Source organism: Onychostoma macrolepis, chromosome 01, assembly GCF_012432095.1.
Source record: "Onychostoma macrolepis isolate SWU-2019 chromosome 01, ASM1243209v1, whole genome shotgun sequence".
In the NCBI taxonomy this organism is placed as follows: Eukaryota; Metazoa; Chordata; class Actinopteri; order Cypriniformes; family Cyprinidae; genus Onychostoma; species Onychostoma macrolepis.
Genome location: NC_081155.1, coordinates 21,369,226 through 21,394,241, shown reverse-complemented (window position 1 = coordinate 21,394,241; position 25,016 = coordinate 21,369,226). Strand labels below are relative to the sequence as shown.

The 25,016-nt window shown below is 37.5% G+C and overlaps 2 protein-coding genes and 1 long non-coding RNA gene across 13 annotated transcripts in view; 2 read left to right on the top strand and 1 right to left on the bottom strand.

Annotated features, from left to right (window-relative positions):
• Positions 1–8,106, bottom strand: part of vegfc (vascular endothelial growth factor c) — a 38,650-nt gene extending 30,544 nt beyond the window's left edge. For both annotated transcript variants that reach the window (XM_058790868.1, XM_058790877.1), the window contains exon 1: positions 7,565–8,106. In XM_058790868.1, the coding sequence (XP_058646851.1) occupies positions 7,565–7,681 (117 nt within the window). In that variant the 5' untranslated portion in view covers positions 7,682–8,106. The remainder of the gene's footprint in view (positions 1–7,564) is intronic.
• Positions 4,141–7,029, top strand: LOC131549079 (uncharacterized). The gene is made up of 5 exons (XR_009273326.1): positions 4,141–4,362; positions 4,447–4,619; positions 6,102–6,163; positions 6,741–6,764; positions 6,885–7,029. It is a non-coding gene; the product is annotated as an uncharacterized LOC131549079 (long non-coding RNA).
• Positions 8,107–18,289: 10,183 nt separating the features above from the next.
• Positions 18,290–25,016, top strand: part of LOC131547855 (teneurin-3) — a 642,274-nt gene continuing 635,547 nt past the window's right edge. For 6 of the 10 annotated variants that reach the window (XM_058788591.1, XM_058788700.1, XM_058788676.1 and 3 more), the window contains exon 1: positions 18,290–18,546. The gene's annotated coding sequence lies outside the window, so the exon portion shown is untranslated. The remainder of the gene's footprint in view (positions 18,547–25,016) is intronic. The other 4 variants (XM_058788722.1, XM_058788716.1, XM_058788694.1 and 1 more) reach the window with 1 other exon arrangement.

Sequence of the window (25,016 nt, the reverse complement as noted above, 5' to 3'; positions counted from 1 at the left end):
CATTCATTGTTGCACAATTGTGATCTAATTCAAATTAGGGATTGCATTACAAAATAAATGCCAGTTTCAACAACAACAACAACAATAATAACAATAATATATTATAAATTATTATTTACTAAAATACTGCATATTTTATTCACATGTCAGTCTCAACATTAAATATCATGTTAAATTCACATTTAAATTTAATATAAATATTGAATACCGATTTCATCTAACAGATTATAGCCATTTTATTAAAAAGTCTTAACATTTTAAAGACATTTTAAAGTTAAAGTGAGAATGGCCTCAATCAGGGATTGCATTTGGTTTCAAAGGACAGTGATTCATGGGAACTGATGAAATGATGACCTGATGATAGATGCATACAACATCAGTGGTCAGACATGAGGCACATTGTGATGTTAACCAATAAAATAAAATCATTCACCTCTAATACTAGAAAGTGTGTCACATTGAATGAATCACAATAGAAAGCAGCTGGGTTTAACACTTGGAACAGGATGCCATGTCCACTGTAGCTAAAACAAGATTTGATGCCATGCACGCAAGGGATCCCAGTAAAGACGATGACCCCATCATGACTGCTATTATTTTAAAGTTCAAACTTGAGTCAACAGTTTGGTGCCAATTATAAAATGTGCATCATTAGACAGAAGGATCATTTCAGACAACCCCAAAGCAACACGCAGTCTCTTGACGGCTTAGTGTTTCCTGAAGCAAACCACAAAACTGACACAATGACAAAAACAACTAGATCCTTTTTTGGCAATGAGGTTAGCGTTTATCCTCTTAGCTGATACCAGCATCCGGAGCTATTTTGGATGAGGTTTCTGGAAGGCACCCTCACTGAATAAATTCCTTTAGTCTGAGTCAAAATGCTTCATATTTAGGCCAGGTTTATACAGTTTCATTTCCATTACAGTCACCCCATACTCCTACGCTAAAACCTAATCAAAACGTCAGCCTTCACAATTTCATTTTTTTAGGAGTTCACATTTTCTTTAGGTAAAGACATTGCTTGCTGCCAATTATGTAATCAGGCATTTTTTCCCCCTTTTTTGTCATGTACTTGCAAAAATACAGTTATTTCAAATGTTTTTCAGCAACAAAACAAACCATTTCATTTCATGATTTCTGATTTCTTACACAGATAAATTCATTTCATACCTAACCAGTCTGTAATAAAATAAAACAAGCCTTTTTGATGCTCCAAAGGCCTCTCAGACAATCACTTGTAGTTTATTATCTATAATGGGCAGTTGTGAGATTGTGAACAGAGCACCAGACAGTTCTAAAGATTATAATTATAACAGTGGATAACCAGATTGCTTCTGCACACTTACAATCAGTACTAAATAAATAAAAGGCAAAGTTAAAGCCATTATTGTACATTACAACTTAAAAAAAAAAAATGTTGTCACTGGGGAGCATTACAGACATCATCACAGAGCATCACATATGCTCAGTGAACTCAGGTGGAACATGGCCCCCATCGTGGACACTACAGCAGTGGTACATATGCACAAGAACACATGTTGCATCTGTTCCAGACATACCTTTCATCCTCAGTATTGGACTCCAGAGAACAGACTTGCGAAAGGCGCTCTGCTCGCTGAACTTGAAGGATGTCGTTGAAGTCTACTGAGGGCATGTCTGGGGCTACGTTTGCCGACACTCATGAGGAGAAGAAGAGGATCTGAGATATCATTAACCCTCTAATGATCTCTTAGAAACCCTAGAACTGACTGCGAGCTTTAAGCCTTTGACCTAGGGGAGAACCAGTTCCTTTGAGAATAAGTCTGGCCACAAGTCTGAAGAGTAACTGAGACTCTCTTCGACATCCAAGTTTCCCACATTTCAGACAAACAATCCTAATCTGTCCCGTTTTCCTGAAGCAATTGAGATGTTCCCCAAGGTAGAGAACTCTACCATAAGCTCATGAATGCTATATTACGGTCTCTCATATGATTTTAAACTAACCGCTGGACTCAGTACACACACTAATGCACATGCATGTGCTCTTGAGACCAGACTATCCGCATGGAAATAATTTTTCCAATCTTAAACCTAGTATCTGCTACATCCATTAAAATGACCTAGCAGCACTGGATACAACACAGAGCGGGTAATAATAATACAGGACTCTGTCAGTATCTGAATCAGTACACTCAAAAACAATATTTTCTAAAATATAAACATGTAATAAGCTCCAGTGCCATTGCATTGCACTATTTACACTTTGTTTTGCGCTATTGCTAACTACGCAAACACTAGAATTAAGTTGTTTTTGATTGAAATGATATCAGTTTTCACATTCATTTGGCTTTGAATCTCAGCCAAAATGGAAAGCCGTTTCTGGGGCAGACCAAGTCATTACATTTTGATAAAAGATTATAAAGGCAAACAATTTGTTTTTGGAAAATTTGGAACAGCGTGCACTGATGAATCAAGAACAATAAGACCAGGAATGTGCATTAGGAAAGTAAACAGGGTTAATTTTGATTTCATGTTGATTTGATGAAATAATCTAGAGATTGGTCTGAGTCCCATAAGAACCTCTCTTCCTTTTTTAGAAAGAGTTGCTTTCTTGGTCTGATCCGTTTCACGTGTAGAGGCGGGCATGTGTCAGGATGCAATTACTGTGCACTTCTGACGCGTACTTGGTTAAGGTTTCTGTGGTGCTATAAAGTTATTAGCCTGGAGGGTTGCCCACTACTCAATAAGACCATAGGGATATTAGGTCTGATGTTCTGTAACCCAATTCTTAAGCTCTCCAACACATAATAGAGCTCTACACGAAATTCCCAATGAAACTCCCTGTAGGCACAAAAAAAAAAAAATAAAAAGCTACACAGAGGGGGAAGGGGGGATGGGGTTCTTGTTTTGGCATACTTAAAGAATTATATGAAGCAAATATCCTGCCTGAACAGAAACTGTCAAGAACAATATTAGTAAGGTTTAAGCAGAATCCACTCTGCGAGTATTCATACGTCTTGGCATGTGGATTGCATATCTCTTGTGAAGTCTTAAGAAAGCTTTAAAGGATTAGTTTGTCAAAAAAACCTGGATATTCTGTCATGATATACCCACTCTCACATTGTTCCAAACCTGTATGACTTTGTTTCCTGTGTGGAAAGCAAAATCAATTAATTTTCTGATATTCCAAGTTGCACTTTTCCTTACACGGTTTCTGCTTATAACCCATTTTCACTGAATGGAAAAGAGCAGCTTGGACATTCAGCTAAAATATCTTCTTTTGAGTTCCACATACATGTTTAGAATGACATGAGGGTGAAATTTGACAATTTTCTTCTTCAGCATTCTTTTAGTAAATATAGGACACTATATTTTTGGCACCTAGCAGAAAAAAAAACTTTTTAAGAGTGACTTATATTAAGGACTACACACATTTGCTTCATGCAGTATAATAAAACTTTACGATTCATCTCTAAACTAAACTCTAAACTCTAAACTACTCTGGTCTCCATTTTCCAGAAGTGATAATATATGTGCTTCTACATTGGATGACATATTTGTTTCAGAACAGACTTTTTTCCTGGCCTCAGCCTACATGTGCACTACCTGTTCCTTACTCTGTCTCACTCTGACTAAATGAACAGGTCAGTACACAAAACCTGTTTTATAATTTAGAGCGGTGATCCCAGGGGTTTAGAAAGATTTCCATTTCCTTTGTAATTCTCTAAGTCTTTGTTAATCTGTAAGTCTTTGCTACACTGCAAGTCTTGACTTCTCATTGAGATTTGTACAAATGATTGCATATCCACTTGTGGGTGATATTTCTTGCTTCTATGGTATTTCAAAGTGTTAATGACTTCCAAAATTCCTCATCTAAAGTTGAATAAAAAAAAATAGATCTGCATTTGTTCTTAAGGAAGGTTTCTGCATGATTGCCCACTGAACAGTCAAACAAGCCATTTCATTAAAGGCAGAGGAAGCTTGGTGAGGTTTTTTATTTTTTTTTTATTTCACAAACTTGAGGGGTGTCCAATCCTGTTCCTGGAGGGCCAACATCATGCAGAGATAAGCTCCAACTAGCTCCAACACACTTGTCTGGAAGTTCCTTAATTAGTTGGTTCAGGTGTATTTAATTAAGGTTGGAGCTAAACTCTGCAGGATGTTGGCCCTCCATGAACAGGACAACCATGAAAAATTAATCATTGTAATGGTGACCAATTTTACAATATTAATGGTAATGCTAACGAGTATAAATAAATGCATTTCTGATTTAATGGAATACTAATTGCTTACAAGACTGCTTTATAGTCTACCACCAAGGGCCAAGTCTCCATACTTCAACAGTTTACACTCCCAGAGTGGCCACACACTGGCTAAAAAGTGAGTGATAAGTTGTTTCCTAGAAGGTGGCAGGTAAAAAAAGTTTTTCAGCTCTAACACAGATTCCAATGCTTCTCCTTGCAGACGAAATTGCAAAAGCAGTCTGACATCTGAAAAAAAGTGTCAAACACACACAAAAAAGTCCCCCAGATGCTTCAGGCACACTGCTGGGCCACAGTCAGAGCTGAATTCCTCTGCTGAAGGGGACTGAGACCTACAGCCGGCTTACAGACAGCACAGAAAGAAAGAGACAAACGGTAACCTCAGAGTTACAGCTACTCAAATTGAATGTTCGATCACTACATAACTTTAAAGATGTACAAACTAAGAAGTATCTGTGTACTCCTTTGTCTGCCTATGAGAGTGTGACTGTTTGAGGAGGGACATTTAATTTGGTTATCCTAAACAAATACTATTACAAAGACAAAAGCTATACTCTCAGAAAAAAATGTTACAGAGAAAAAGGACTTTCATATTTTCAGTCAACATTGGATTCCATTAAGAAATCTCTCAAGCCTATATGAACCAATTTGGCAACAAGCGTCTACATTAAACAAGCAAAGCTCACTCACCAGATTTTCAGGAACAGTTTGCAGTGCTGTTTAATTGATGGAAAGTCTAACTAATAATAAAAATAAAACATAAAATTGATATAAAAATATAAAATCTAAACTGACATTAAGCCTTAAACTATATTAAGAATTATTTTTTTTACACATGTACAGTAACCGATGCCACTGCAGCCTCATCTAAAAACTTAAATTGAACTAAACCTCACATCAAATCACCCACTCACACCCAATTTGTTCATTCAAGAACTATGCTGTACTTTCCCAAAACACTTTGAAGTCTTTCAACCATGTCAGTCCTTTTCTAATGTACAGCATTGCACAATAAAAATAGGTTTTAAGAAGTAACAGCTATTGAAACACCCCATTTGCAGTAGTTGCCTAATTCAAAGAATGGTTGAACTGCTGACCTCCCCAAAGACTTGACGTCTTCTTGCTTATGTCATCACGACATCTGACTTTCCCTGCCCCCCAGGTGAAAGCCCATCTAAAGTTGTGAAAGTGCTGAAAGGTGGTTGTGCTATATCTGAAGTTAAAGGATGAGCAGATCTGGCAAGTGGATTGCCTATTAGAGAAGAAAAGATAAGAGAGGCAGATGTGGGTAATCTGTTCCACCTGTGCTAACTTTCCTACCTGGGAAGTATACATGACCACACACTCACACAGGAGATGACGTCCCTGGGGAATCCCTTAGTTATCACCAAAGGGCAGAAATAAATAAGCATTGTTTGGAAAAGCTCTTTTCTTCTAGCTGGAGGTGCTTTATCATGGGTGGTTTATTCTCAGGCATTCATCACTAACCATAAAGGCACCCATACAGACTGAAATATAATGCTTACTTAAACCAGAGTGTCTCAAGAGACTTGCAACATAGCAGCTAATAATATAAAATAGGCATTCCTAAAGCAGTCAACATCCCTGTTAAAAATGATGGAGTTTCTGTAAAGCCACATGACGAAACCAAACGTCAGTCCCAATGAATGAGGTCAAGACTGCAGCAGAGCCATTAAGACTACAAATCAGTAGACCTAGCACCTCATGCTTACTCCCTAAGCACCCACATTTCCCAGGTGACCCCTTCAGAAAGATAGTCTTACTTGACAATAACTCTCTCTACATGCACAACCCTAATGATTTACATTTAGATTCACAATTACTCATGAATTACAGGACAGCTTTGCCAAACAGATGAGAGATGGCCATGATGGAAAAGTCCAAGGGAGAGAAATAAGGTCAGTAGTTGAGCGCTGACTGATGCCCAATGAATTATTAAGTCACCCATCCCATACATTCATATTGCATACAGCCACATGTGCAATTACGGAACAATTATTCAATTCCATGGCATAAGCACAAGACAAATATCCCCCAAGTGGACTGAAAATAAACCATTAGAAATTCAGCAGCTTTTTTATGTTGCTGTCGCACTTACAATTGACTTTCCCAACTCTCGGTGAATTCCAGCTAAATGAATCTTAATAACCAATGAATTTCACTGTGACCCAAAGGAGTTTAAAAGAGAGAGCAGTGAAAACAAAGCAAGTCTAATTTTAGGCAATCATGATTAGTGTACAGCCCATGTCGCACATTACCAATGGGAATCATTTCAAGATCTTGTCAAGATGTCCACGTTGCTGCGTGTAGCATATGGTATCATTTATACACTGCACATAATAAAATTCCAAAGAGTCCACTGCTGCTGTATATGAAAAGATAGAATGTTGTGTCGAAGTAATCATGTATAATGGCTGTGTGAGTCAAAAGCAGTACAGAGACTAAGAACTAACAGACATAATCTCTTGTGTGCAGACAGGTCACTTTGGAGCTCCCGAGGTAAGAAGAGATATTAAAATGAATTGCACCAATTGAGTATATTTATCATGATGTACATGATCAAATTAAAATGTTTAAAATCATAGCTCGTTCTCTCTTCTTTCTTTCTTTCTTTCTCAGTGGGGAGACAGAAGAAACAGAGAGAGACTACTTCTGAAGTTGTTGACCCAATGACACCTGCTTCCACTTTTTATCGCAATATAATTGCGCTGTCAAATAATTTCCCTGATGTGATGTGTGAATGCTTAATTACAAAAATATATAAATTCTCCCTTTTACTTCAAATGTGAATCATTCCAAATGTTCCAAAATGATGCCCAAATGTTAAATAGATGAAAATGCTGAATTTTCTAAAGGTACATTGTGTTTTCAACAAGCCTGTTGAATTTGAATTATATATAATGATGAGTAAGGTCAAAGGTAAGCACCATGTGACATCATACCCTAAATGGTTAAAGGCTTTTAAAGATCTGTCCATGCTTCATAGTTTGAAATACCCTTTTGAATTATACAAATTTCATTCACGTGTTTCTGCAAAGGTATCTTAATAAAATTAATCAGGATGTAAATCTTGGCTAAGTACTACAACAGTCTAATCAGCACCAGCACCAGTGATGTTGGCTGCTGATATATTGCCTCAATGCTCCAAGCAGTACTAAGTTTTAAAATAATTTTAGAAACATGTATTATGAGTTTCCTTTATGCTAATTAAATGGCAACAGATCATTACCAATAAATGATGCACTAAACCAATTTCTCTATATTGAATATGACGTGGAAATGAGCTTGCCGGTGCTTACCATGGCATCCCCTTGATCTTGGTCATAATCATAATCATAGTAGTCGTGACTTGACTCCAAAGCAAGGTTTGCATAAATCAATGCGAGACAGAAGACAGAAATTCCAAATAAGTGCATTTTAGAAGAAAAAAAAAATCTCTGAAGTCTCAGCAGAGTCTGTTGGAAGTTCCTCTTTTTTCAGCTTTCAGCAGCAGGTTTCTAGAAAACTCTGTCCTTACACTAAAATAACAGCCATGTATACATCCAACATTTTAAGAAGGCACTTCGATACTGGTCCATGGAATGCAGTGTGAGCTCGTCCCTTCACAAACGGCTGTGAACATCCACTCCGTGCGGAGAGAGTGTGGAAGTGCGCGGAACACTCAATGGCATGTTTTATGCAATTTCACGCTGTTACTTTGGATCCTTCTCCTCCCCCTCTCCGTTTTTCCCCAGCCTGCCTCTCCGTGCGCCGTTAGACACATTCCGAGACATCAAGAGAGGAATATGAGTCGTGGCACGCGCGCTTTCTCAGGTGTCAACTACAGCACGTCAAACGCATTGTGTGAACGCACAAGCGCACTGAATGAACCTTTACAGTTGCCGCGTTTTGTGTAAGGTGAAAGGTCAAATAAAGGAATAACTGATCCCAAAATGAAAATGAAAAAGACATCGTTTACTTACCTTATGGTTTTTGTTGTTGTTGTTGTTGTTGTTTTCATGCAATTGAACGGGGACAGGGGCATGGAGGTTTCAAAAACTTATGCAAGAGCAAAATAAATGTATTTAATGTGACTAATTATTAAATTAATAACTGTCAACCTATTCCTATGTTTTAAAAAATATATATACAAATTTAGTAGCCTACAACTTGTTGACAATTAAGTTGTTTGCTGCAAACTCAATTTAAACTGTAAAAAAATATAATTATAAATAAATACAATAAATGAAAATTATAGATACAAATAAAAACAATTAATAATGCAGGCTGATTTATGGATGGTTATTTGGGCCTCTCTGATTGGGACTGGGTTAATTGGGATGACTGTCAAAAAGTGGAACAGTTTACCTGAATTCACCCTTTGTGAAATGAGCTGCTTTGGGAAGGTTTTAATTCTGTTGGAGGGTTCTTCTCCATAGGGGGTTTTAGTCCTCAAGTTCAGTGAGTGCTCTTCTAATGCTGTGGAATGCAAGTCCCACTTGAGTCACTGTGTTCCATTCGCGCTGTCAAATGGTTGCATTTAATTTTGTGATCTTCTCAAATACTACTTTAAGTAGCAGGCTAAACATGCACTGTCAAATGCATTCAGTGTTAATGCTAAACGTCTAGTTTGAATAGGCTCAGGGCTGAGGGTTTGTGAATGATAACCTAATTGACCATGACACTATACTGAATAATTCAATTTGAAAATACCTGATAATGCACGTTTGATCACTGGGAATGTTGCTTTTGTTTGCTGTTAAATTAAAAAATCTATAGCAATGAATGACTATACCAAATTGATGGTGAAAATGGCCAAACAATTACACATGCAGATGGCATAGTAATTACAAATCATTGTAAATTACCAACAAAAGGCTTGTCAGTCATATACTTGGCAGTAGCCAGTTCCTTTGCCTACTTATTTGACTTCTCTTTGCTCATGAACAGTCTTATTCTGCTTCCCTGAATGCTTTGATTGGTCTAATACTAAAAGGTCAAAGTTCAGACTGGTTTTATAAGGATTAACAGGGGTTGCCTTTGCTTTGCTTTACTAAACACATTACTTCATTGGAGAAGTTATAACATCATCAGCCAGGCGTCTGGAGATGCTTTAAAAGTTCAACCACAACTGATATCATCTTATTTAGAAGGCATTTGATTTCCTCATTAGGACTTTTGACATATGTTTAGTCCCAGAGTTTTAGAAGCTGACTGTAACTTTCATGCTTTTGTTCAACATGGCTGTTTACATCCTTTTACATTTTTCCCTCTTTCGGCCCACACATACCAAGTAATCTGGAATCAGTGTCCTTATTTAAACTCTCTGTGCTTTGTCCTCCAGAACTCTTTTCAAATGAAAGCAGCTTTATGCGGGATTTGTTTAATGCCTTTATTATAAGAAATTACTGACCTTTGCCAGTTTAAAACTGATGTGAGGATTTTATTTTTCTTATTTTTATTTTCTTTTTTTCTGAGCTTTTTTGCGACACATTAAAGATGATGCATTAAAAAATATGCTTTTATTGCTGTAGTGTATGGTACCTTTGAGAAATTATCTTTAGTATAAAAACTAAAGCCAATATATATATATTTTTTTTTTGTCACTTCTTAAAAAAAAAAATAATTAAGAAAATTACATTACACGTATACTGCAAAACTCACCTCACTTACAGAAGAAAAAGACATGTCTGTGTTAAAACAGCACTTTTGGCCATTTAGGGAAGATGTAGCATATGAAGTCCAGCTTCGGGCTTCCTTTATTTTTAATTTCTAGCTGCTGCTTGAATGACAGCTTGGTAAATTTAATGGTGAAAAAAATATTTATAAATCTCTACCCTCCATAATTAATATAGTTGCAATCAGTGAGACCAGTTTAAACTATAATCATGCGATTTACGTCTCTACAATGATTGGTTCATAGACAAAGGCAGACTATTTTTTTCTGAACACTCTATTACCACTGAAAGTCAAATAATTGATGGTGATTGGCTACGGAGGCAAAAGTCTATGGATGTATGTAATTAGCGTACATCGATAGATTCAACACATTCACAAGAAAGAGCAGCAGTGGTTCAGACTTCAGTAATATTTTATGGTGTTACAATGGTGAAATTACACACATGGAATACAGATTCTGGGATGTGAAATCAATAACTTAAGGAATTTGATTAACATTAAATGGTTATTCTCCCATTTTTCTCCTCAAAATCTTGGGTATGCTGTGCCTCCCTTGCTTCCCCTGATGAGCTGCCACTGGTGATTTGTAATATAGCTGGTGTTTAGACCCTAGCACAGTTCTGTATTACACCTGGTCCAAACACAGGTCCACTGACTTCATTGTATGCCAACTATGTGTACTTGAGTCAGTTTGTGGCCCTGAAAAGGAAGGCACCACCATAGGAATTTATGAGGGTCCTCATGGCACAGTGACCCAGCACTGTCTAACACTTTTGCCTGTCTGCTCATGTGTGCACAGCTTGTTCCCACACACTGGGAATTGCTCTCGCCGGAACTGGGAAACAATGGGTGTGGGAGTCCTGTGACTGGAGCTGCTGCTTTGGGAAGCGCTGGACCCTGTTAATGCTGGAATTTGTGGTGTCCCTTGCGTTTCAAACAACGGCTGTGCTGGGAAGGGTAGATCGATGAGGATAAGATGGCGAGGTCACGGGGGGCAGGCCTAATCTTGCACTCTTCAGCATTCCTTGGCATCCTCATCGGTTTGTTTGTAATAAATTATAGAGTTTTTTTGACATTGAAGGCCTACGGTTAGGGACATACATACTTCTGCATTTAGTGCTTAATGTGTACAAAGTTAAATTAAAATGATTAGAAAATCCAAATCTTATTTATTTGAAAATAAATAAATGAATAATGCAGTTGAGCAGATGTCTCCACATCAAAAAATGACACAATAGGACTGAGCACCGAGAGGAGGGCTGTGTTCCAGAGAATAAGATGGGAAACATGTTGTGACTGAGATAAGGAGTGGTTTTAATGCTTCTTTGTTTCACAGTTGACAGCTGACACAATTAATTAACCTACAAATAAGGAAAATGGCCGTGCATGAGTGTCTTGTGTGGTTTTGTGTGTGTTAATATAAATGTGTTTTTGATAAGAGCAGTCACAGCTAGCTGTCATGCCACTGGAAATTATTTATACATAAAGATACAGTTGCCTTAAATAAGAAACAATTACCCATAGCAGAAATTATGCTGTTTATCATATCACCCATATCACCAAACTTATGAATTTTATCTTGATATCTGTTGTACAATTTATTTTTAAAATAAATTTATATTTTTATTTAGCAAGGGTGCATTAAATTGCTCAAATGTGACCATACAGTATTGATAATATCTTATATAATAATAACTTAATGATCATGTAACACTGAAGACTGGAATAATGGCTGCTGAAGATTCAGTTTTGCCATCACAGGAGATAGATTACATTTTTTTATATGTATTACAATACAAAATAATATTCCTCAATATTACTGTTTTTACTGTATTTTTTTATTTTAAAAAATGCAGCCTTGGTGAGCTTTAGATATCATGATGGTTCTAATGCATACCAATATGCTGTACACACACACACACACACACACACACACACACACACTCATGTCTGGTTGGTTTGCTATCCTTGTGGGGACTCTCCATAGGCGTAATGCTTTTTCTACTGTACAGACCGTATATTCTATTGCCCTACACATAAACCTACCCCTCACAGGAAACTTTCTGCATTTTTTAGATTTTCAAAAAACTTCATTCTGTGTGATTTATTAGCTTGTTTACCCGTGGGGACCTCAATTTAGGTCCCCACCGTGACACGAGTCCCCATGAGTCAGTGTGTATTCAGGTTTAAGTCCCCACCAGAATAGAAAAACAGGTACACAGCAGCCATTATTCCAGTCTTCAGTGTCACACACACACACATATATATATATATGTTATTTAACAGGTATGGTGATTAACACTCCCTTTGAGAGAAATAATAGTAAATCCAGCCAAGACACCTGTTACCCTACTCTCCCTGTGTGGGGTATTTTGAGAAAGTAAACTTAATTTCATGGTTAAAACACATTCAAAGCCCAGGAATTCTAAAATAAAAAATAAAATGTAGTCAAAAAACCCAACTTATACTATCAGTTTATTAGGCAATGTTTTGACTTCGTAAAAAGCGTGCAAATCACTGGTTAGACAGTCACAGGCTCTAGAGGCATTTAACCCTCGGCTCATTGACATATTTGCCGAGCAAATTACTTTCACCGAAAAGGTTTTCAAAGTAAGGGACCAGTGAAGTGACCTCTTAAAAGCGATCTTTTACACATGTAAAAACATTCCTGCTCACACACATACTGACACACACACACACACACACACACTTTGACGTTCGAGAGATGCTAAAGAGTGAGAGAATTGGGCCAAGACAGAGACAGAAAGAGAGAGAGAGAGAGAGAGAGAGAGACCTTCCACCTCTGGCCTGCTTGTATTCGTATGGAAATAAGTCTTCTTGAGAAGTTTACGTTAAACTCTGAATGAGGATTAACATGGCTCCCGCTTCACTAAACAAAGCAATTACTGAGCACACATCTCCCTCAGCCTGACCGGCTGTATAAATATTGCCTGTAGTGCTACAAACAAATGGCAAAGTCACAAACAAAATGTATTTCTTAGTATAGAATAAATGAATTTAGCACTAAATGTACTAAAATGTTTTTCTCACATCCCTCATGACATGAGATGTGTCTGTTTATAATATGGTGTGTAATTCACGGCCACTAATGAGACCACTGTCTCTCACCTTTGTTTACTTCTTGTTATGAATGATATGGGTGCAAGCAGATGTTTGACAAAGACTGATATATTTTTATCTCACAAATGTGAAAAACTTGAAAATGTAGTATCTCAGGTTTACCTAAATGTCTATGTATACTAACACCCACATAGATCACACTATGTGTGGAGGAATGACGCCTTAGACTTTCACAAAAGATAATCTGTAATCTGTCTAACAGACAGATTTGTCCAAACTGGCCCTTTAAGCTTCGCTGGTCCTATACAGTGGGCCATTTCTCTCAATGTTAATGTATATTGAGATTTAATCTGTTTTCTTAAGAATATAATCAAGCAAGCCTTACTAGCTCTGATGCAATAGGAGTTTATGTAGCAGCAGACAGTTCCCATGGTGATTATTCATGACCTCATCTCAAACTTGCTCTTTTACAGCTTTTACCGTGCATGCTCATTTCTCTTGTATTTTTTTATTTATTTCAAAAGTAATTCTTACAAGTTCAGTTGGATCTTCTCAGTCAACATAAGAAGTATTTAGAGGACTGTAGATGAAATGTCTGTTTGCATTAAGGATAACAGTCTCTGATGTGATTTTTTTGGAGAAAGTTTTCTTCTTTTGAACATGACTCAGGGGAAGCAGGTTTGACATGGCGTAAGAGTGACAAGACTTTTGGGCAAAAAATAGTTGTATGTGTGTCATTCGATAACGTCCTTAGTCAGAAGGAAGACTTTCAGAAGGTCAAATAGAGAATACAAGTGAAAAGAGTATCTTGGGCATCTGGTGTTTGACCTTTACAAAATGAGCTCAGTTCTTTAATGTGTTTCTTGACAGATGACACTTCAGATCAACAATTATCTTCATTAATGACTTTATATGGAACTAACACAGTTTCAGCAGTTCAGAAACAAGGTTAGACTAGGTATAAGAAGATAACAAAAGTCAGTGATCAAAAGTATCAAAAGAGTGATTCCTTTTTACAAAGAATTGTTTTTCTTCACTTCACATAAAAGTTGTGTAACCGCAGTGTAGAAATATGAGGGGAATATTTTATGAAATCAAATACAGTGCTGCCAAAGAAAATTATTTTGAAGCAGCATAAAAGTGTAGAGGACAGAAATGCCAGTAAAACTCATGACAGACTAGATGATTTTGGCACCAAGTTTCCTCTAAGCGAAGTCTTTTGGGACCCAATCCCAGCTGTATCAGCATGGCATCTCTTATTACTATATGACTGACATATCACTGTGGGATCATGATGTACATCAAAATGAAACCAGAGTTGGTTTAAAAGTCACCCATAGAGCTAATATAACCTCCAACCCATGTGTTTCAAAGCCTTGTGAGCCAAATGCGCAAGATAAGTGGTTTGTTCCCTGATCAGGGGTAGATATGGGTATATAGGATGGTGTATGGGTTTTTTAGTCTATTTCGTGGGAGTGGTAGCAACTCATTTGCAGCATTGTGGTTTCATTGACTAGTTATTATCATATGGGAACTGGCTATAGAGCACCTGCCAGTCAAACAACAAAACCAACTGTTACTCTTCAAAAGGCTGAGGTCAGATTACTTGTGAATTAAGAAAATGACCCCTCCATACTAGCTGATGAGAGAGAGAGAGAGGGAGAGAGGTGGTATGTTTCCCATGAACGTTTGCCAGGTTCTGTCGGACTAATCCGCTGGGAGAAACAAACCCAGTGTGTTTCAGGGCTTTGGTTAAGTAATGAGGAATTCTTGCCTGCAGTCTCTAATAGGAGAAAATGGGCTTTCTTCTTGTCCTCAGGACTGCACAGACTGATGTCTCAACCTGCTTAGTTATCCGAGAAGCAAGCTTTTTAGACATCGTAGAGCTTGTTTATTTCACATTAACACAGATAAGTCTTTGTCAGATAACAAGCCTTTGATTGGCTCATGTAATAATAGCCAAATTCAGGCGTGTAAATCTACATGTAATCCACAAAAATACTAAATGGTCCAACTAGATTCTCGAGGTCCAATCAACCTTAATATTTCTTCTTGCTAGTCATATATCTACTGCTAGTCTCCAATAAAGTACGCACCCTTCATCAAACTGTCATTTTTGTGTTTTGTGAGAGCAGAGCAGAATGATTACTCAACTATTAAATCAATCGTGTTCATATCTGCGTGTGTTTTATGACTATTTATGAAATTTGATGATGTTATTCTAATACAGCGATACCATGATGTTGGTACATGGTCTGATGAAACCTCTGGTTTAGGAATTGACTCGACCATCATTTGACCCCCTAATGAAATCTAAAGAATTCTAATCTCTGAAATGCATACAAAGACATATGGAAGTCAAACAAAATTACTATCTGTCAAAACAGTCATGGTGCTCTTCATTACTGTGATAACTCTCAATGATAACATGACCTCATTACCTTGGTTTGGTAAACTACAGAAATACAGCACCTCATTGGGACAAGTTTTGTCTTTTAGGAAGATGTAAAGTACCAGAATACGATTTTAAGATTAAAGCGCACATTCATTGTGTTTTCAGTCTATCATTTTCTATTTTAGACTGAGTCAGTATCTGTGTGTGATGCATGAAATAGGATTAGCTATCTAGGTTTAGTGTTGGATCGGAATCTGTTGCGTAAGGAGACGGAATCATCTAGATTTTCGGTACAAAGCCACTATTAGTATTCCAAACCAATGAAATCATCCACGCTGTCTGTTTTTATTTACTCTGCGGCATACCATATGTAGAGGTCCTCTGCTGTTTCATGGCTGTCTATTTAGCTTTAGCAGGATTAATGTTATTCTAAAAAAAAGTCTGTGAGTGACACAGTAGGTGTACATATGGCTATATCAGAGTCGTGCTGTGTTCAAGCCCTCCTGGGAGGTTCCTATTTATGAGTTTGGAAAGTGATTTTGATTGGAATAAAATGGAATCACTGGAAAAATTATACATTTTCTCTCTCTTTTTCACTTTTTTTTATTGATAATGCGATGTAAAGAAGCGCAAAAGATGTACATTAGGCCATAGAGGATGATGGGAATTGTAGTTTGCTCACACAGCTTCACCAGTACAGAAAATGTGCACAAACTAAATTGTAGTGTCAAAATTCACAAAATTTATATTTATTATAATCAATGCCCATGGAAATGTTTTGCCATATGACATATATTATATATATCTCTAAATATCCTAAAACATCACAATGATCACATCTTTAGTGTGACACTGGTCTTAGACATGTAAACGTTCTACAGAGGTCTTGCAGGAGTGGTGTATGTTTTTAACACAAACGTCCTCTGAAGAGACACTGTTTGCTAACTCTGCTCTGGTATTTTGGGAGAGATGAGTGATTTATCATCACCTCCTGAAGACAGCAAGGAGTTACACTTGTGTAAAGGTTTTCAGATTTTAATTCTCATAAATTGGTAGTGATGCAATGTCAGCATTCTGCACAGAAAAGCTGTCAAGGCTTGGATTTTATGGGAAGCCACAGAACGGAAACTTCAGGCCCCAGGTAGACCCAGGGTTAATGCACACAGACGCTTCTCATTCTGTTCTGCAAGTCTTCATCTCAATCAATCATCAGTGCATACTTTCATCAAGTTTCAGCTGTAAAACCGGTGAATACACATAATTTATGTTCAATATAAAACTCCTTAGTTTGGCATTTGTAGACACATTTTGCAGTTTTAGCCATAGGTAAATATTGATTGACTGTAACAATTTCAAAGGGATCTTCTGCCACATGATCAAAAATACGGACTGTATTTCCATATATAATATTATTGAAAATGATTCCATTTACATTTTTCCAATTTGGTACTTTTTCTATGCAAATTTTATTGTATACAAATTATTGAATCAATCAAATATTTAAAAATATACCACCACATCAGGAAAGTCATTTTTAAGGGTCAGAGGCTGTATTACAGAAATATTTTAATTCTTAAAATGAAATTACCATGGTATGATTCTGAGTTTGGATTTTTCTGTAGAAATTGCAACTTATGGAAACAACTTTTGCAGTGTTTATATGTTTTTAAGCATTATTTTTAATAATAAATGTAAAAAAGATGTCTCTGCAGAAGATAAAGGGAGGACTAACAAGCATTGAGCTAATAGGTTTGATCCTGGAAATTTGCTTTAGTTCTTGGAAAACACTCAGCAGTAAAGACAACATGGATCCTGGATCATTTTACATAAAGTAGGTATATTTTTTTGGCATAGGATTCAGTGGTGCTTTTGATCCAACAAAGCTGAACATTCCTTTTGATTTGTGTACTGTGTGGTGCTGCTATATTTGAGTTTTATATTGCCTCATGTAGAGAGACTATATTACTCTAGTAAAGTAGGGGAGATGAAACAAGGGGGACGTTTGAGATGTAATGTTCCTGTAGTCACACACCATTTAAAACACATTGAGACACAAACACAAAGCCAGCTTTTTCATGTATAGGCCCTAAGGCTCTTGACCCTTCAGAGACCAGGTTTGTCTAGAATCCTCTGGTGCTTTTGCTCTGTGATTTTAATAAGTATTTGTGGATGGAATGGATTATTTTCACAGAAGTTTGGAATTGCCTCTTCTGAAAGGAGATAAAACATGAATATTAAAGGGGACCTCAGTTGTATTCAGCTGCAATTTTGTGGTGAATTTTGCACAATTTCTTGTGAATCTGGTGCTAAAACAACACACTCAGCATGTGCAAATAAATGCTGTTATAAACAGATACAACTTTAGCAAATTCCCCCAGCTGTTTTACAGCAAGTCATTTTTTGCTTTTATTTAATCTGACATTATTAGTATACATTCTCAATTCATTTAGAAAAAAAAAAATCCTACAAATATGATATAGGCCTATGCATAAACAGTGAAAAATCTGTTGATTTGTAGCATTCCACCCTCCCTTGCTAAAAAACCTCCCCTGCCAACAACAACAACAACAACAAAAAACATAAAAAACATTTGTCCAAATTTTTTTTAGTGCATTGAAACTTTTTTTTTTTTCCAGAATTGCCAGGATGCACTGTATGCCTTAGCATCATTTGCTCAGTATATTCACAATTACACAAATTTTCTGTGTTTAAAAAATATAAAAGTATTTGTATTTGTAATTTTCCTAATGTGCATAAAACATTTTTAATTTATGGATATTCTGTGATTTTGTACTGAGGTACAAATATTTATTCTGTAGATGCAAATTAAGTTCAAGTTTACCGCGTGGACGCTACACGTGCCACACCAGGGTTTGAGCGAAATATGGCGCAGGGCCGATCTCGCCTTGCGCTTACGTAAACAAACAGAGTTTCTTTCGCCTGCACGCCAAATTCGAGTTCGATTTTTTTTTTTTTTTTTTTTTACATTTTTAATAAGAAGCAATGGAATAACTTCAGAAGAATTTGTCACACGACTCATGTGTAATTTTATTGATTTATTTATTTTTTGCCTTTTTTTGGAATCATTTCACGCCTCGTGTCTCATTGATGGTTTTAAACGTCATACCGGGTTGGAGCTACATCAGGGTGAGTAACTGAAATTATTTTGATTTTGTGCGAAATATTATACATTGCTCCTGCAAAGCAGTTATTCACTGAAACAAAAATAATTAGAACAGTTTTACAAGTCAGTGGTTGTATAACTGCCCATTCCCGGCTGCTTACTAAACAGTGTGACTTTTATTGTTCTGTTTGGTCTTTTGTGTCATTGTGCATGGACACAGTTCATAAGACACAGCTGGTAAACAAAAAGATGAACGTATGTTCCAGGACCATTATTTTATTTTTCCTCTGAGGCACGGCATGTTCCACAGCTGTGATATCTTCATCCTATTTACAAGCAACATAATGCCTCTTGATAGAGGGTTATTGCTCACTTTTATTGTTTTCGTTTGTTTGAGTGATCTGTGAATCGAATTAAATAACTATTTGTGGCTAGGATATATAACAATATGTGCCATGTCCATCTGTGGACCTATGTGGTATGCAAAACACTTCAGCTTTGACATATTGCCACTCTGTTTATATCTTCATCGGAAGAAATTTAGCTTTACATCACTTGCTCAATAATGGATCTTTTGCAGTGAATGGGTGCCATCAGCAAGAGATTCTAACTGCTGATAAAAACATCACAATAATCCACAAGACTCCAGTCCATAAATTATGTCTTGCTGCATGTTTTAAGAAACAGACCAATCATTAAGGTGTTTAAACCATTGCTTCTGCCGAAAATACAAGTCCATTATCCATAATAACACTTCCCCCAGTGAAAAAGTCAGTCCCCTGTTGTCCTTTCACATTAAAATCCACCAACATGCTAGAACTGTTTTGGACTCTCTTTCTTTTTCTGTTTTTCGTGTGAGTTGACAGTTGTTTGGACTCTCATTCTGATGGCACCCACTCACTCACTGCAGAGGATCCATTGGTGAGCAAGTGATGTAATGATACAGTTCTCCAAATCTGTTCCAATAAAGAAACAACTAAATTCTCAGCAAATTTTTAATTTCTTCTCTCTTTAAGGTGAACTGACTAGTTTTTTGGCATTGGAAAAAAAACACCCAAAAACAAACTACAGTGGTTTTTCTCTCGCAATCAAAGTTTTCCTAGTGTGTGGGCCGTTTTGAATTTTTGGCGTTGAATTTGTCATTAATAATTTGGCATTGTCTGCTCACATGATATTAATTAATTACTTTTATTGACATCATAATTGATTCTGTGATTATGCATTCTTTGATAGTGAAATTATTAAAAAATTAAGTAATGCTAAGATATGTTTACCTTCATAGTTTCTGAGGAACATTAAATTCTTTGGACGTCAACCACAAGTTGGAATATTACACTATCAAATTTGTCAAATTTTGGCTGTTCACGTAGCTCAAAACAGAATACTGACCAGCAGCCCATCTTTTTGCATCTCTACCATAGACCCCTTTACAGATCTGACAAACCTCTCCATGGCAACAGCAGCCTCAATAGACCCGTTTCACCTCTTTATTCTAACACAAGCCAGACCCCCAGCAAAGAACTTACATCCTTATCCTTACATTTTTGCATGAAGTCCAAATCAATCAGCTCCATGGACCCAAGCCAGTGAGAGAAAGTCTTGTCTCGCATTATAAACCATGTCCACAAAACACAGCTCTTATGGTGTGCAGTTTGTAAGAGGACATGTTGTAAAGTGAGCTTGAGTTATTTACGAAAAAGCTAATAATTGAGTGCAAGGTCTGCTTAGTCATCCAAAGCTTGTTTTGAATACAGAACAAACATAATGTTTTCCTCCAACTCAAATCAGGGTTTAATGAAAGCATTGTTGCTATTCAAGGTCAACAAACTAAAGTAGTTTCCACCCCTAAATGCCTAGGATTTTTAAATGGTGACCGGATTTCCTCTAGGCCCCATATTCAGAATTTGTGTGTTTTGTTGTTTTCTGAAACATTCAGCAGTGCTGCCCATTTTGGCCTGGTTTCAGATTTTAAATCTCAGTGGGACTCATTGGAAGTCTGTGGTGAACATAAGATCATAAAACAGCCGTTAAGAACATAGGAATTTGCAATGGTATAATGACGAAAATATTGATGAATTTTCAACTAGGCTTTTTTTTTTTTTTTTACTGTACTGTCACTGAAGTCTGTACCTTCTGTGCCACTAACATTACCAAACTGGCAAAAATGTTTTACTATGCAAAACTCAACCTAATGTACAAATGGCTTACTTACAGTTGTCCCAATCCTTTAAATTCTTTAACATAAATGTTTTTGATCATAACTGATCTTGAGGACCAGGTGTCTTGATTCTGTAAGATATATGTATTGTATATGTCACAGTATATATTGGCTAAGCTTTTTAGTCACAATTTGGCCCTCTAGACCTTTCACGCTGTTGTGGAATTAAACTTTTTTCATTTTTTTTTGTGTGCTGGGGTACAGTCTGGTAGGAAAAAAGCAGGAATGCCATTTCTCACCACTCATTTGGAGAGGCTTCCTCAAGGACCCTTTGGGGAGTCATACCACTCTCATGACCTACCATGACTGTTCTTTGGACCTTATTGTTTCTCAAGAAATATATCGGTTGTTTGGCTACAGCATCCTGCTTCTCAGACATAAAGCTGTTGTTTATTTTTCTTAATCATAAAGACTAGTGCACCCTTTAAATTACTTTTAAGGATGTATGTAGTTCCTGAGTTGATGTAATGTTTACCTATAGGTTATGCAGCAGGTGCTAATTATAATTACTATATAATGTTTAAAGATGGGGTATGTATTTTTTCAAAAACACTTTAGAAAACTGAGTCGGTACCAGTACCAAAACAAACTTGTAGCCAATCAGGGGCGTCTACACACATGATGCGGAGGAGAGAGTGCTCAGTGCACATGATGGACATTAGCCGAGCCAAGCGACAGACAGATAAAGGTGGCAGATAAAAAAAACAAAAGAGGAAAACGTCTGTGGAACAAAAGAAGGCTTACACCGTGTCTACACTGGACGCGACAAAGCGACCGTTGAAAATCATTTGAAATTTGTCAATATATCATAAATAGAATGCGGCAGCAGTTTACTGTCAGGGATTTATCGTGTCGCGGTGCGGCTTCCAGTGTAGACAGCATTGCTGATTATAATGAGTTCTATAGTATTTTGTCGCGCTGCTCACATCCCGTGTAGACACGGTGTTACGATAAGTAGGACCCGTGTAAATATCGGATCAGCTTTCCAACACTGGAGAGAACTCAAGGAGCGGGAAGGCCTGCGATCGGATGCCGAGTTTGCTTTGTTTCTTCTCGATATGTGAGTAACATTGAATTTGCTTTGTTTCACAGAACTAATTGTTGCCTGGGATGCGTAGCCTACGTATGTGTGGGGCGGAGCTATTTTGGAGCTAAATTTTGGGGTAGGGGCATGTTTGTTTTGGTGATTTCAAATATCAACATTGGCTACCAGAAATCACTTACCCCACCTTTAATATTTATATGTATAATATCCAGATATTCTAATTGTTTCATAAAAGTCTAGAACTATAGCGCCAGTATAATTGAGGCATCAGTGTTTGCAGTTCAACCTAATATAATTGTTTTTAATTCAAAACCTGCTGCAGAAAATTTGTTTGTGTAAATGACCTTCAGTATCAGGTCTGTATCTTGTAGTTCGCAAATTGATTAGATCCGCTTTTGCCTAAAGAGTACAGAACTCTAGAACCTGTGTAAGGCCTCTTATCAGTCATTGAAAAGTATTTTGAAATTGAGCAAGGCTGTGAAGGAAAAAAAGGGCCTTTGCGATGAAGAGATTGTGAATTATGTGCTGTGTGAGTTATGAGTGCAGATGAAAGATGGGCATGTCAGCATGAAAGGTGATGATGTCGGCATCCTACATATGGAGGCTGGTCACGAGTCACTGGTGCCTGTGCGGTTACTACTTGGGTCAAATGGCAGACAGTGTGTCATGCATAATGATGCTGGTGCATGATGGAGAGTAAACCTCGCTTACATCTAAAATGCAATTGCCCGCGATAAACTGCAGTTAAATATATTTTTATGTTAGTCATTTGTGGACTGAAAAATAATGACATTCACTGTATGTTATTGTGCCCTGCAGTGGCGTTTTGTTTTTTTGAGGCATCTGTGTTTCTGTATCTGCATATCTTTATGTCTCTCTTTGTCTGTCTGAATCTTGTTTTAATTAGTATTTTTGCCAGTATTTATTTATTTATTTTTTACCTGTAAAAATATATTGAGATCCATTATAGAACACTTTTACTAATTTAATTTTTCACTAAATTGTTATAGATATGTTAAAGATAAACAATGACTAATGAAAATAATTTAATCCATGATAGTTCATGTTAGCTCACAGTGCATTAACTAATGTTAACACACACAACTTGTGATTTTAATAATGCATTAGTAAATGCTGAAATTAACATTAACTAAGATTAATAAATGCTGTAGAAGTATTGTTCATGCTTAGTTCAAGTTAACTAATGTTGTTAACTAATGAACCTTATTATAAAGTGTTACCAGAAATTGTTATAAACACACACACACACACACATTGGGCCTCATTCATGAAACAGGAGCAGAACGAGTTTTTATGTAAATCGTTCGTAAAGCTGTTCTGACGTAAATCTTCGGATTCATGAAAGTGTTCGTATTTTCAAAATGTTAGTTGGTAAGAACTAAATGTACACCTGCTCATTACCAGGAGTAAATGGTGTGTAAAACATTCCATGTTCTTTTTGGCAAACTGATGACACTGAATTTTGATACACTGCCATTATAATATTAAAGTTTGTTTGCTCTTTTCTTTTCTTTTCTTTTCTTTTCTTTTTATTTCTTTTTTTTTTTTTTTGTAGCCGAGTTGATAAACGCTAGTTACGTATGTAACTGTGGAATTCCGGATGACCGGCAGAGGAGGTGCTAAGCACTAGTGGATAATCGCTGCGCCAGGTAGATAGGTAGAGAAAAAAATAACAACAAAGTCACGTCATGAAGTCGACAGAGATGCGAGGATATAAACCACAGCAGCTCGATGCCCAGCCTCGGAATGCTTTCTCGCGCATTCCAAATGACGAGGAATTCTGGCGGTCATCCGGAATTCACAGAACCACAGTTACATACGTAACTAGCGTTCTGTTTCATTCCTCCTGACTGCCAGAGGCGGTGCTAAGCACTAGTGGATGACACATACCAACACAGTCATGAGGAATGCCACCCACCTGCAAACATCAGGGATCTTCCAGAAGGACTGCAGAACTCACATCATGGGTTCACCTTGTAGAACCGTGGAAAGGTACATGGAGAGGACCAGGTAGCAGCTGCACAGACTTCCGCCAAGGAAACTTCCCGTAAGGCGGCCCAAGATGAAGAGACAGCTCTAGTAGAGTGACAAGTAACACCCACTGGTAAAAGCTGATTAGAATTACTATATGCTAGCTTTATCACCTCAACAATCCAATGTGACAATCTTTGCTTAGACAAGGGGGTGCCCTTGCGTACCGCAAAGGAGCAGGAGACTTAACATAGCACCTTAAAGCCCTTACAGGACAGAGAAGATGAGACCTCCCCCCACCTGCATCGGAAAGAGAAAGAGGAGGTTGAAAAGCAGTCAAATGAATAGACTGATTCACAAATTGTGGCGACAAGACCTTAGGGAGAAAGGCTGGATTAGGCCGAAGAATGACCCCAGAATCCTCTGGTAACCAGCGTAAACACGGTGCACTCACTGACAGGGCATGAAGCTCGCAAACACGTTTAGCAGAAGCAATGGCTAACAGGAAATTACCTTCAGGGACAACCACTTAATATCCACAACATCCAATGGTTCAAATTGTGGTGTGCAAAGAAACTCTAGAACAAGTGGCAAGTCCCACACAGGAAATGGGGTAGAACGAACAGGTTTTAAACGTCTCGCTCCCTTCAGAAAACTGCATACAAGGTTGTGAGCTCCCAAAGATGCACCATCAACCGGGGCATGATAAGCAGATATGGCAGCAACATAAACCTTTAAAGTAGAAGCCGCCTTGTTGTCATCTAACAGATGCTGCAAAAAACTCAACACTTTCGGAACAGTACAATGAATTGGGTCAAATCCTTGATCCCCACACCAAGAGGAGAAAATCCTCCACTGAGCAGCGTAAAGCTGTCGCGTTGAAGGAACCTTAGTGTTACCAATAGTGTTCAGTACTGCTGGCTCACAATCAGTTAGCTGAGAAGTGGACCCACTGGCCAAACCCAAAGCTGGAGACGAGCTGGATCTGGGTGCTAAACACGGCTATTCAGCTGAGAAAGGAGGTCCCATCTGATGGGAAGCTGCCACGGTTCGCCCTGTAACAGACTCAGAAGAAGAGGAAACCATGGTCTGGCTGGCCAACGAGGTGCCACTAAAAGCACCCTGTGTTTGGACAGGAATATTCGATGTAGGGTCTCCCATAGAAGTGGAAAAGGAGGGAACGCGTACAACAGGCAGTTTGGCCACTTGTGAGCTAATGCATCCTGTCCCAGTGGGCT